The following is a 14306-nucleotide window of genomic DNA, read 5'->3' on the forward strand; positions in this document are numbered from 1 at the left end:
TTTTTCCTCATACCATATCTAATAAAACCGTTATCGATATGGACGTAAATGATGGGCGGAGCCTAGGATAGCAGTAAAAACCCACCAAGGGTTCCAATCCTTCCCTGTCTAATTCAAAACTAAATAATGTTGGCTGGACTTACACTTCAAATGTATTTTTGCATACATCTAGCATAACTACCTGCTGTCTGGATATTAATCTCTGTCATTCTTTGCACAGTAGTACTCGTACTGGTAGAGGAAGGACAGCACTAGGAGCCAATCAGACTCTGCTACATCACAGGAAACATCCTGCCAGGAAGAGGGAGCAGAGTTGATAACTTATCAGAGTGTTGCTGCTCCATTATTGTCCAATCACCTGGCTACAGGTGGAGAAGGCACACCACTGTATTTCTTAACTCGAGAAAGTGGTGTCACCTTCCTGGGGGTGCTGTCTGGTAGAGCTGTATGAATCAGAAAAGTGGCTGGACAGAATTACAAAACATTTTACATATGTGTATTTAGTAGCTTATCTGGAGTCTAACTTTATAGCTCATGCCCACCACTCACCTCTAACTGAGGGCTCTGAGAAAAAGGGGATCCCTCCTCAAAACACATCGGCCATCTTGAGGGCCTTCTTGTAGTTAGGGCTTGCTTTGTTGACCAGGTCACTCAGGACACTGTGGATACTGATGTGCTTGAAAGTTCATGCTGTTTGTGAGTACACATCTGTTTTATTATAATAAGGCTATTGCAAGGCTGGTGTGCCTCTAACTCTTTGGGTCTATAACAAAAACCTCACAAACCTAAATGCATTTTTTTACTTTTCCTTTCTCTGGTTACTTGAAACTCTGGGTACCTAGTCTACCTTCTGCACTGCAGTGCGTCCTTCTTCAGGTACCTTCCACGCTCCCTGGGTGATGTGAACTTTACTATTGGCTTTCCAGGAGTGTGGTCCTTCAGGTGCCTATCACACTGCCTGGCTTATGTGAAAACTTACTTCTGGCTATCCTGCAGTGTGGTCCTTCTTCAGGTACCTATCACACTGCCTGGGTGATGTGAACAAATACCACTGGTTATCCAGCAGTGTGGTCCTTCTTCAAGTGTCCATCACACTGCTGGATAACCAGTGGTATTTGTTCACATCACCCAGGCAGTGTGATGGACACCTGAAGAAGGACCACACTGCTGGATAACCAGTGGTATTTGTTCACATCACCCAGGCAGTGTGATAGTACCTTAAGAAGGACCACACTGCTGGATAGCCAACAGTAAGTCTTCACATCAGCCAGGCAGTGTGATAGGCACCTGAAGAAGGACCACACTTCAGGATAACCAGTGGTATTTGTTGACATCACCAAGGCAGTGTGGTCCTTCTCCAGGTGCCCATCACACTGCCTGGGTGATGTGAAAACTTCCCGTTGGCTGTCCAGCAGTGTGGTCCTTTCAAGCACCATTAGACTGCAATGATATGATGATGTCACTATGAAAAGCGACAACAATATCAGCCAGCAAAAGGCCTGAACTGCAGCTCTGTGGTTTTTTTTTTTTTGGTTGAACTGGATGGACTTTTTTTCAGCCAGACTAACTAACTACTGTATATGTAACTATGATCTCTACCCTGGGAAGAAGGTCACGTGACAACAGACTTGTGAATGGGCAGGGAGAAGGGATTGGGGGCACAGCATGTGCCTGGAGATGGGCTTTATTTACTCATCCACTAATAGATTTTGTTCCACTTTTACAGGCTAAACGAGATGCAGAAGCAGACTTGGAAAAACGTCTTTCAGAACAGGCTTCCTGTCTGAAAATCGAACTGGATAAAAAATGTGAAGGTAAAACTGAAGATGCTGGTGAAAGGGGGGGGGGGGGGGGGGTTGTCATGTGGGTTTGAGGCATCCTTTGTCACTGCTTCTGATGGACAACCCAGATCACTTTACAGCAAATGGGTAAAAATGTTCATTTCAGACTGATAAACAAAAATAGGAAAAACATATTTTTGAAAAGTTTATTTTTACTCATAAATGTGCATTCCCCCAGGCGCAAGTACAGTAAACTGGTCACAAACTTGGGCAATTCATACTGAACTATAAATAAAAATGTACAAGTAATGTTTGTGTTTTGTGAAATACCCTTTAAGTCAAAGAAATTTATTTTAGGTAGCTAAGTGATATCAGAAAGTCAAGGTTGGGTTGACCCATTCAACCTCCCTATTGGTCTTTTTAATGTTTTGGGCAGCATCACTAAAAATGAGAAGATTTGCCAGTAACTTTAGCTGCTTATAACCATGGATCAAATGACCATCTTGACTGCTGGTCTTCACTGTTGGTATTATCTGCTTATGTATTTTTTTAATCTTTTGTTCCATTTTAATTGTTCAAGATCTGACCGGTTTACTGGCTCAGTGTGATTAGTTGATGTTTAAACTGCTAGTAAACATTAAATCATTAAAGTAGAACAATCACATACCAGTGAGAATGGAATCTTTGTTTTGTTTTAAAGGGGCGCTTCATCGCTCATTGGGTTAATTTTGCTTTTAAAATTGTATTAAACTCAAAACCAAAAATGTAATATATTGGAGTTTACCAGTCATTAGATGTGGTGCTGCATTAGTTTTCTTTTCTTTGGTGTTGTTCCCTTGTTTTTTACCTGGTGCTTTAGCCAGTATTGTGTATTAGTGAGACACCACTCTGGATGAACACAGGGAGCACAGCAGCATTTCAGTCTGGGCAGAAGAGTAGTAATAAATGTATTAGCAGATTTAAATACACTAGCAAATTGAAGCCATAACTCCAGCTCACACATTACAGCAAACCGTTTTTTCCTTTTGGGATAATGCTTTTCTTTGTACACTTAGAAACACTCTTTCTGATTTCTTAGGGACATGATCATGTAGCAGTTGTAGTGTAGCAGGGTGTAGTGTGATTCTATCATCTCTTTTTAAAGGAAGTGAAACCTTTTGAACCTAGGGTTTCTATGTATGTGTGCACAGCATTACTTTGGAAGGAAATGACTGTACTGTACCGTATTTTTCCCCCACAGAGCTGCAGAAGCACTATGAGGAGGAAAATGCATCGCTCAAAGAAACGTATGAAAAGTTAACCACTTCCCTTAAGGTCTGCTGTTTCATCGGTTTTGCAATATAATTAAAAGAATAATCACTTGCAATGAATTAGTGCATAATCAAAGATGACTAAAGGTGGATTCAGCATCTAAATTGGTCATAAAGCGCTATCCTATTACAATGACCATAAAACTCTTTTTTTTTGTGATGGTTTTTCAGGTAATTGTGTAAAAATTTACTTTTTAACAGATGCTCGTGGAAAAAACTTAAAGAGGAACTTCATCTAAAATCTTCCACTTACCCCCCCCCCCCCCCCCCCCGTTTTCATTGTAGTTTTTTCTTTTTTTCTGGAAGTGGGTACCTGTTGCTGACAGGTGCCTGCCCCTTCCCTGCCCGCAACCTCCTGAGACATGTCACAGGTCCCAGGATGCTGCAGGACCGCTCTGCAAACGCAGTGGGGAGCCGGCTGTGAAACACCACGAAGTCACAACCAACTTCCTACATCAAAGATGATGAGCCGGAGATCTGAAGCCAAAGAACCAGCTTGGCTGGGGACAGCGCTGGACTCCTGGACTGGTAAGTGTCTGTCTGTTTATTAAAAGTCAGCAGCTACAGTATTTGTAGCTGCTGACTGTTATATTTTCAGAAACAACTGAAATTCCTCTTTAAAGAGCTAAAAACCTTTGTGTGGTGGCTTTGTGAATCCTACCATGTGTTGAGATAATAGATATGTTCCCACTGCACTCCTTCCTGGGTAAAGTCCAGAGAATGAGGGGGTTTTTGGAAAGATGACCAGTTGGTTAGCCAATGATCAATCTACGGGAAAGCATATGTCACCAGCACTTCATGGATCCATTTAAATTTCCGGAGATTTTATTAAAACGATCCCATCAAGTGTAAGTACAACTCAGAGTTGCAAAGGTCCCTTTCGTTGGGTATGTGATAATCACATGCTTTAATAAAACACTGGACTTTTAAATGGATCCATGGTGTGCTGGCAGCATATGCTTTTCATGTTGTTCTAAAGACTTGGGTTCTTCCGGCTGTCATCATCAGGATGAAAATACAGTAGCTGGCTTGCTTTTGAAGATGCAAGTTCACAAAGTGTCATCCTTATTCTTGTCTGACTGCTCAGTGATTCACTGTCCCTGAACAGGAATCCAACCAGTGTAGCTGGGGCAGCTGACTTAACTATTTGTTCAGGTCAGAGTCTAACTATTGAAGCAAGAATGGGGAGAACAGATCCAGAGTGTGCAGCTTTGAAAACAATTCCGCATTGACAGCTCCCATATTCCTAACAGTTTCTCTTTAATGTCCAGTTACTTGGAAAGAAACCATTCTAGATACGGATTCAAGTGGATTATACAATCTAGGTTTAAATTGAATCATACAAAATGCATGAGGTCACATAAAGTACAGTCCACTCATAATAATTGGGTGAAGTTGTATGCAGTGCTTGGATTACTTGACATGATAACTGATCTCTTAAGATGAAATCAGCTTATTAAAAGCTGTTGACATGATATTATCGGTGCTTTTATCTGCAAGGCAGAGCAATGAGCAGTGATGATGTCCTCAGTGATGTTCTGAATGGGAAGAGCACTTACACGTGCAAAGGCCACATATTTGCATAACTGACTTGGTCCAAAGCTCAGAATTAAAGAGCCAGCATTCATACAAACAAAAAGCTATTCATTATGAATTGCACCCCGGCACACATATAAAGTAAACTTTATCACACCTGAGCTTTGGCGCAACACAACACACAGATGTGATTGTTCCGTGCATTGTGGTGTGCTATATTTTCACAAATCGTGCAGATGCATTTTTCCTGCATTGAAATGAATAGACTTCTGTTAATGAACCGTTCCAGTGGTTACTTTAATTGCTGTTGTTCTTTATATTGCTCTATCAAAAATGCATAGTAATTGAATTATATAATTTGCAGGAAACTGTCGCCGAGTTACATGGGCAGTTGGCATCCTTCCAAGAGAAAATGAAACGGGTTGAAGAGTCCGTCCTAAATCAAGACTACAAAATACACATTCAGGTATTATATTAGTACACATAAGCCAGCCATAGATGGTTTGAATCCCAGCTGGTTCAGCAGGAACCGGCCGAGATTCATACCATCTATGGGCAGGCTGATTGTACCTAACTTAGTGGTTGTATGACTTCGGTACAACCAGCCTGTTGGATTTTTCATGCGGTTTATTGCCAGCGGCTATAGCCGCTAGCAATAATCATAGTGTTCTCCCAGCAGATACAGCTCCCCAGCTCTGCATGGAGAACAAAATAGTTCTGCGGGAGCTGGCTGTGTAGATGGGGGAATCAAGCAATTCTCTTTCCTACAATCTAAGGTTGCAGGAAAGAACATTGCATCATCTATAGCTGGCTTTACAGCCAGTCTTAGGAAATGTATATTTGATGCCTATAGTAATACATGAAATCCTGCAGTTTATAACTAGAATAGTAACACTATTATTACTATACAGGATTTATATAGCGCTAGAGGTTTGTACAGACAGTACAATTACAGTACAATTCAATGCAAGAAGAATCAAAGGGTCATGCTTGTTAGAGCCTACAATCTAAAAGTAAAAGGAAGCATTTGGTTGACCCAGTCAGTTTTTCTCAAACAATTTGATATACAATGCCAGAATTGTTGAAATTTTGCATAGCCTTGAGGAAGATTTCTTACATTAATTTGTGCTTTGCCTCCACTTTACGGCTTCTATAGTTTAAATGTATTTGTTTTTTTCTTAAAAAACATCTTTGTGAGACCATTTGTCTTTGCATAGCTGCCAACAGGTTGTATCACTGGCTGTCTCTTTGTATCTCCCTGACACCCCAGTGTTAAGAAATCTCTTACAGCACCTAGAAATGCCTGCACCTGCCTGCAGAAGCTTATAGGCTAAGGCTGACCATACACTATACAATTTTCTGCCCAATTTCCTTTAGATTTACCTTCAACTATGTAGTGCAAGGGTCTGCCTAATTGGATACAATTGAAAGTGTTGTTTAGGGTTGACCTCCTATTATATAGTTTTTGGTAAATCTAAACCAAAAATCTCAAGAAAATTGTATAATGTATGACCAGCCTAAGTTCACCTTTTGGAGCATGTTATACATTACATCCGTATTTAGGGTTTAAGGTATAACGTGCTCCAGTACCTTCACCCATACCCTCCAATTCCCCCTCCCTGTGACAAGGTTCTTCTCACCGCGCCTGCTCGGCCTGCCCAGCCGATTAATTCATTCAAAGGAATCTGTGAATTAAAAAACTGCAAGTCACATTTACCTCTTTGGCAGATGGCTCAATGAACTTCGAGGGCTCATAGTTCCTTCACAAGCCCCAGCAGCTTTCAATCTGCCAGCCCGTACTGAGGTACAGGCAGAAATCTGGAGGACATGTCTGCGGGAGCCTGCCATCCACTGATGGCGGGTGCAATGTTCTGCAGGCTCCTGTGCAAGAAATAATAAATGCACATATTTTTTTCTGCAAAAAATGTGAATTTATCCTTTTTTGCAGAAAGGTTAACTTAACCTTTAAAAAAAACCTGCAGATACAGTATTTCTGAATTCTGGACCATTCTGACAGACAAAATTTCATCACTTCCCCATAGTGTCAAAGCTTACCTGCCCCTTCTTATCTCCTGAAAAATTGGCCAGTGAGACAGCCCATCATAGCTATGGGCCAATGGGACTGTGTGGTGCTAGGAGAAAGCTATAAGTTCTGGAAGTGCCAGAACTTTCCCTGTTAGGACAGACTGCATTTTGCATCCTATCTTAATTAAACCTGCAAGATTTTTTTTAGTTCCTTCTTTCCCTAGAGGCAGTCTCTGATGAATAGTAAACCTTGTAACTGACCATACAAGTGAAATCTAAATTAAATAAAAAAAAATGTGGCTAATGTACAATATGTAGTAATCATTTGGTCATTTCTTTTGTTTTCCCCCTGTGTATGGCCACACTGCAGCTCCTTCTACCAGCCTCTATATCACCACTGTGTCCGGAAATGATGTAGGGGTTGGAAGATGAAACCTAATCTGGTGGCGGGACACAGTATCTGACATACCCGGGAGTGAGAGATAATAGGGATGCCCAGAGCTCCTTAAAGGAGAATTAGGGCCAAGTCTCTTTTGGCCCTACTACTTATGGGGATCACAAAAGTGCACTTAGTTCTACACTCCCATGACCCATTTTCAGCCGACAGAAACTCCAAAGCCTGGACCATCTGCTGTCAAATGATGTCACTGAGCCGGTCCAGGCTTTGGTGAAATCCCGACTTTAATGGGCGAAGGGGAGTGTTAGATGTACTAGCAGATTTAAATTCAGTAACCAATTGAAGCCAAGCTTCAGCTAATACTTTATAAGCAGTTACAGTGAACAGTTTTTCTCCTTTTGGGATAAAGGATTTACATAAAAGAAGGGTGATCATTGTAAGAACCCCTGTCAGTGGTAAATGGTTTGTCTCATCCTTGTAACTGATGCAATTTGCAAGAGAGCTTGTTGTTTTGGAAAACAGACATACTGGCTGGATCGCCAGATAAAAAAAGGGGAAAAAAAGAAAATCAATACAGGCATCACATAAGAATTGGTAAACTGCAATATAACAAATGTTTGCTTTTGGGTTTAATTCTCTTTTAAGTAGAGGCGCTGAATAGCCAGCTTTGCATGAATGTTATCCTATGGTAAAGATCACCTGTCGAATTCCTTCATGGGAAAAGTACAGGTTGACTTCACCCCCAGGAAATCCATACTTAGCTTGATATTGGTATCTGGCCATCCTGCAGCTCCCAGTCACTGCCCCAAAAACAATCTGTGCCAAGATACTGACACAAAAACCAACTGTTTTATTTAGTTTTTGGTTGATGCTATAACAAGGTAATTCCATCTACCGATATGAGGGGTTCTGACTCTCAATCGTTTAACTTTTATTTTGTATTACTGGCTTACTGATGCCCAAAATAATAAGGGAAAAGTGTGGAGATTCAAAGAGGCTTTGTCACTTCTGTGGAGTCCACCAAAGGATTCAACCCACTGTTTCCTATAAATGAACGTGTATCAAAATCCAAAAAGTTTAGTTTTGTTTTGGACAAAGTTGGGAATGGTTAATCTCACCCCACCTCCCCTACACTTAGTCCTCTTTTTTGCTATTTTTGTCCCACTGAAAATCTCTCCCTTCACTTCCTGTTACAGAGACACAACAGGGATTGAAGGGAAATCTCTCCAAAGGGGGTTTAATTGCCATCTGTCAAATTTCTCCACAAGAGTCTCCGCTGGAAGATTTTTTTCCTCACCTTCTGTTTTTTACATTCATAACTTTATGGATCTCTCATTAATTTATTTCCTGGTTTCTATTGTCACCTGGATAAAATTAGAGGGTAAATTCCTAGTGGGGAGAGAGAGAGTAATAGAAACCCAACAGATGTTTTAACCTTTCCAAACTCTACCCCCCCCACCAAGAAAAATAAAATTCTGCCCTTTATTAAAACGGACCATTGTCTACGTGCATAATGAAATTATCTTTCTTGGCTTTTGAAGTTGTACTCGGGGTAGGTCCTGTTTATTTCACTGAAGTGTGCTTTATCCAATATGCCTCACAAACAGTTATTTCAGGGCACAGTACGGTAATCCTTTCCCTTTGGTAATCTGTCCACACTTAGGTGCGTTGCCACATTCCAGGCCTCCCTGTAATCACTCAGGAAGGAATTTTAAAGGAGCCGACTTGTGTTTTTAGCAGAGAATGCCTGACAGTGTAGGAGGTGCCTTTTAATAGGTTCAAAAGTTTAAACGAGGCGCTTACATATTTCAGAATGTAATACCAGTTTATGCAAAGTGTATTTTGTTTGACTGTCATGTGCTGGGACATTGATGTCAGATTTTCCTGTGCAGGGTGAAGTTTCAGCAAGGGCAGGGGTAGCACACCAACCAAGTGGTTACCAATTTTGCTTTATAGCTGTGGTGTGTGGGGTTCAGTGCCCACCAAGATGGGGTGGGACACAGCCCAACAAGGACAACTTATTTTTATTTACTGCAGACCTTAGTCCTAAAAATGATCTAATCTCCATCTCTAAGAAATGTAGGTCTTTGTACAGGAGTTCCATCTCAAAAGATTTGGGATTCTCAGATTTTATTAGAAATTATTTTATTTCTTCTCCTATACCTCTCAGGTGTTCAACCATTTCCAAGGTGTGCCTTATGTAATCTTACATATCCTGGCCTTTCATCAGCTTGGTTTGGAGTAACTTGCTTTCAGGTGCATTTTGCTTGCATCTGACTTTAAAATGCTTGTGAGATCATTCTTCATGACCCCTTTCTAACCTGCATTTGACCCTCTAACCTGCATTGTGCTGTTTTTGAGATCCCATTGACTGTACTTGCCAACATATTCATCCAAGTCTCCAGGACACTGTCAAACCCAACCATGGCACACCTTTCTTCTACGTAGTCCTGTCCAGATCACGCCCACTTTCCAGGCAGTCCTGACTCGAATTGTTTTGGAACTGCCCATTCACAGTTGTGATCCCTTCAGTTAATACCATTTTTTTTTTTAGTTACTGGGCTAATGATGCTGTGATTTTGTGAAGCAGTCAGGGACACAGCATCTTTGGGAAAGATGAAGTACTGTCCAAGCAGATCTGGAAAAGTTAGCATCTATGCCTTGCATGGGGAGAGAAGCAGTTCTGAGACTAAAACCTGTTGTCACAAGCTCTTACTGAAAAGTCCACTATACAGGTGATGTGTCTTCATGATGCATGTTGAGTACCCACCACCAACTCACAGATTTGCTTCAAGCAAAATCTTTATCTGAAAAAAAAAATGCTATAGTTCCATGTTTTTATTGTAGACTTCCATAAAATATTGGTTGCAATAATTTCTGAATCACTGGCATGGAAAAATATCATTAATAGAAAAATCAAAAGTCCATGAAATGACCGCGAAGTTGTGAAGCAAGAGGATTGCTATGACTTAACTTTAGCCATCTAGATTTCTGGAACTACCAATCATTTAGATCAGTGGTCTTCAAACTGCAGCCCGAGGGTTGGAAGCAGCCCTTTGCTAGCCTTTATCCAGCCCTTGCGGCACTATTCCTCTCATTGACACCAGTACTGGGGCATAATTCCTGCCACTGACACTAATAATGGGTCAATATTCCTCCCTCTAGTATCAATGATGCGGCACTGTTCCTCCCACTGATATCAATGATAGGACACTTCTTCCATTGATACCAATGGTGGGGCACTGTTCCTCCCACTGATACTAACGATGCTTACTATTCCTTCCTCTAATACCAATGATGGGGCACTATTCCTCCCACTGACACCAAAAATGAGGCACTATATCTTCCACTAATACCAATGATGGAGTACTATTCCTCTCACTGATACCAATGGTGGGTACTATTCCTATCACCAGTACCAATGATGGGGCACTTCTCCTCCTCCTGAGAACCAGCCCTGAGGCCATGTTTATTCTCACTGATACTGGGTCTAGGACATTTTCTACCCCCAATGCCCACTCTGTTTTGGAGACCCCGTATTTAGACATTCGATTTTCACTGTATGTAACCTGTGAGATTATGCTTGTTATAGATTTAGTTTTAATGTATACAATCCTAATAAAGTTAATTCAATAATAATAATTTTTTAAAAAAGCCACAACCAGTGATGGGGGAGAGGGTGGGGTGTTCTGAATCAGGTTAAAGTACATCATCTGGCAGTGATTATAAGTATCTACTTTATTAATAATTCATTCCAATGTGGTATTCACAGGATCATGGTAGCCCTGGTGAATTCTGGGAACAGGAGCTGCAAAGTCTGCATTTCGTGATTGAAATGAAAAGTGAGCGGATCAAGGAACAAGAGAAAAGACTCCAGGTCCAACAAGCTACGGTAAGCTTTGAGATGTATGGTGTAATACTTGATTATGGCGGTTATATTGTAATTGTTTCAGCTTTTACAATTTTTTGTTTCTTTTTTTTTTGCTGAAGGGAGTAGCTCAACAAGTTTCCAGAAAAACAGGCATGGTGTAGAATCTGTGATTGTAAAGCGTCTGTACACTCTAAACTGTCAAAAAGGTTCAAATCGTCCACTGGCATCGCAAACAACTCAGTGTCTCTGGCCAAAAAAAAAGATCAACCCTTCCTTATGATGGAGTCTAGAAAGAGACTATTTACTCTTACATAAAATACATGAGAAACCCAGCAAGGAGATTAAATTGATTGTTAACCTTCACCTTGTAAAGCAGCCCATTCAGTTCAAAAAAGAAATGAAAGGCAAAACATTTGTGTAACCAATTTATATACACCATTTCCCCCCCCCTTTTTTTTTTATAAGTGATCACATTCCCTCAGTTCTCGGCTACATAAGAGCTAGGGGAGAAGAAACCGCATCACACTGATCTTCCCAGTGAATGGCTGTGATCATTGGAGGAGAGCAGACTGACCACAGTGTGTTTTCCTACTTAGTGTAGTCAGTTTTTGACAGGAAAACAGAGAGACTGGCAGGAAGCGATACAAAAGGAACAGAATACTTTTCCATACAAGTACATGGTACAGCGGGCACAAACCAGGAATGTGAAATGTTGGGTTCACATATTCTTTAAGACCCCCTTCTTGATGGTTGCAACAGGGGGGTAGAGATGGTAATTGAGGTGCAGAGAATTTAAATCTAGAGATTTAGGGCCTGTTAACACCAGAACACGATGCGTGAAACCCGCATTTCATGCACATCTCTCACTACGCATGCAAAATGCACTGGGAACAATGGTCTATTTAACAAATGAAGCTTGAGAAGACAATACATATCATAAGGCCTCACAACAGTAACTGCAGATCAGGGGACTTCACCCCACAAAGGGGACTTTTCTCAGGCTAGGAGATTTAAAGGTGTGTATGTAACAGGTTAAGCTGCTAGTTGGGACTCTCAAGCCATGGGGACCAGATCTTATAAATTTAGATGGACACCCTCTGTTATTGTAAGTGACCCTATATAAAGGTAGAACAGAGTTCCCCAATGACTTCCAATTGGCCAAAGCTGGTGATGTAGTAGATTTCCAATGTAAAACAATTATTTCTTTGGCGTAGGACCATAATATACCCTAGCCACTCCACCCCAAATCTTTCTTTTGTTTTTTTATTGTTTGCTCCGTTTTACATTTCTGCCTTGCAATAAACCTAGGAAGCTTGCTGGAGAAATATGCCAAGATTTGAAGTTCCACAGCAGCTGGCAAGTTAAAGCTTACCATGGCTCCATATCATTGATTTTTCTGAGTGATTTTCATACTGCCATATGGCTTTTTATCACCCTGGATTTTACTTTTACTGATTTTCTTTCTTTTTTCTTTTTTTTATGGTAGATGGACAGGAATGTTCTACTGGAGGAGAAAGTGCAGAGTCTGCAGCAGGAGACTGAAGCCTTACGAGCCCAGGCCCAGAACCAGGCAGCCATGACCATGTAAGCTATGACACTAGTCATTAAGTGGAACGGTGTGCAAAAGCATTTAATTATAAATGCATCTGCGCTTACCATTTTTCAGACCCTTTAAAGGTCCCACAAATACCTGTTGATCCTGCCAGTGATGATTTGGTAACAATACTGCACTGCTCCCAAATTCAGAGCATAGTTCCCATATAGGCTGTGCCTGTTCGCACTATAGTGGGATGTTGCAGGGGGCATGGCTATTGGTGATGTCGCTCTTAATTCACAAGCCTGTAGCTTGTCAAAAAGCACCGGGCCACACCTAGTCCTGCCCACGGCTTTCTAGATTGGGAGCACTGCCTCTGTTACTGAAACCTTCCACTGTGATCTGCCTGCAGTGTCTGGGAGGGGCAGTGTGTGAGACACAAATGAAGGAAGATTTGACTCTGGGATGTAAAGGAAGTTTCTGTATACTTTATCCAAGGAGCAGGGCCCTCGAACCCCTCGTGTATTGTATTGTATTGTTACTGTATTGTCTCATGTACTGTCCCCCACTATACTGTACAGCGCTGAGAAAACTTTTTGGCGCTATATAAATACTGTATAATAATATGTGGCTTGTGCATCACATAGTAACTGGATTTGGCATTTGTTTTGACTATCGTAAGAGAACCTTTACATAGTTAAAAAAAAATAAATAAATAAATATATATATATATATATATATATATATGTATATATATATATATATATATATATATATATATATATATATATATATATACACACACTATATTGCCCGAAGTATTGGGGCATCCCTTAAAATAATTGAATTCAGGTGTTCCAATCACCCCCATGGCCACAGGTGTATAAAATCAAGTACCTAGGCATGCAGACTGCTTCTACAAACATTTGTGCAAGAATGGGTCGCTCCTTTGTTAATCCTGCCAGTGTATCTGTTATTTTTCCACTTCCTTTAACAGATAAATCTGTCCAACAAGAATTTGTTACTGGGGTAGCAAACCATTTAACACTGATAGAGGTACCTACAATAGTTATTTTTTATTCATCTGGTTTAAACTTTTCAATTAAGAAAAAAAAAACTCACTCAAATTTCAAAACTTCTTGCCAATCTAAAACTACCCTGTTCCATAGGGTGACAGCTGTACTGTCACTATGATAAGGGAAGTGGAAAAATAACAGATTTGCTGGCAGGATCAACGGGTAATAAAAATGCTTCACAGAAACAAAATCCACTGCGTCATTCATGTAATTGTTTGTTTTATTTTACCCTTTGTTCTACTTTAAACATGCTGATGGATGACTGAATAATGCTCAAAACTTTGGAATAAATAGTAGAATCACTTTTCTGATTGGAGTATACTTTTGAATATTGTTTTAATCTTTTTATTTCCACTTTGAAACTTAGACTGTTTTATGCCCAACAAAAAATAAAAAGCTTATTTACTCTTAAATGACTGTCTAACATGTGTGACGGCAAAAGGGTGGACTTTAACGACCCACACATGGCATATATGCTTCACTGGGTGGCTGATGTTTATGTGCTGAGAGCATGCTGTCAGTCCAGGGGAAAGATTAGCAGCTGGTGGGACCAGCTTCCGATCATGTGACCACAGTGACTGATCACATGCTTACCAATCCTTCCTGCCCCGTAGGGAGTTCTGAACTGTTTAAAGGGACTTTGAGGCAGGTGGGAATGGGTTAGAAATCCCTTCCCGCTAATAATGTCTCTGTGACCTTTCACAGCTTTATACTTTTTTGGGTAGCGCACGCACGTGCACACACATAAGTAATTGTTTCATTCTCTGCTTCTGATT

General features: G+C 40.7%; 1 protein-coding gene across 1 annotated transcript in view; it reads left to right on the plus strand.

Moving 5' to 3' along the window:
* The window catches only part of CCDC69 (coiled-coil domain containing 69), a 55102-nt gene that overhangs the window by 35482 nt on the left and 5314 nt on the right, over positions 1 to 14306 (plus strand). Inside the window, exons 4-8 of the mRNA XM_089682793.1 lie at positions 1727 to 1814; positions 3022 to 3095; positions 4992 to 5093; positions 10822 to 10941; positions 12407 to 12504. Coding sequence (XP_089538919.1) covers positions 1727 to 1814; positions 3022 to 3095; positions 4992 to 5093; positions 10822 to 10941; positions 12407 to 12504 — 482 coding nt within the window. The remainder of the gene's footprint in view (positions 1 to 1726; positions 1815 to 3021; positions 3096 to 4991; positions 5094 to 10821; positions 10942 to 12406; positions 12505 to 14306) is intronic.

This window comes from Staurois parvus, unplaced genomic scaffold (genome assembly GCF_062004578.1).
Source record: "Staurois parvus isolate SC_StPar_1 unplaced genomic scaffold, SC_StPar_1.0 ptg000298l, whole genome shotgun sequence".
Lineage (NCBI taxonomy): Eukaryota > Metazoa > Chordata > Amphibia > Anura > Ranidae > Staurois > Staurois parvus.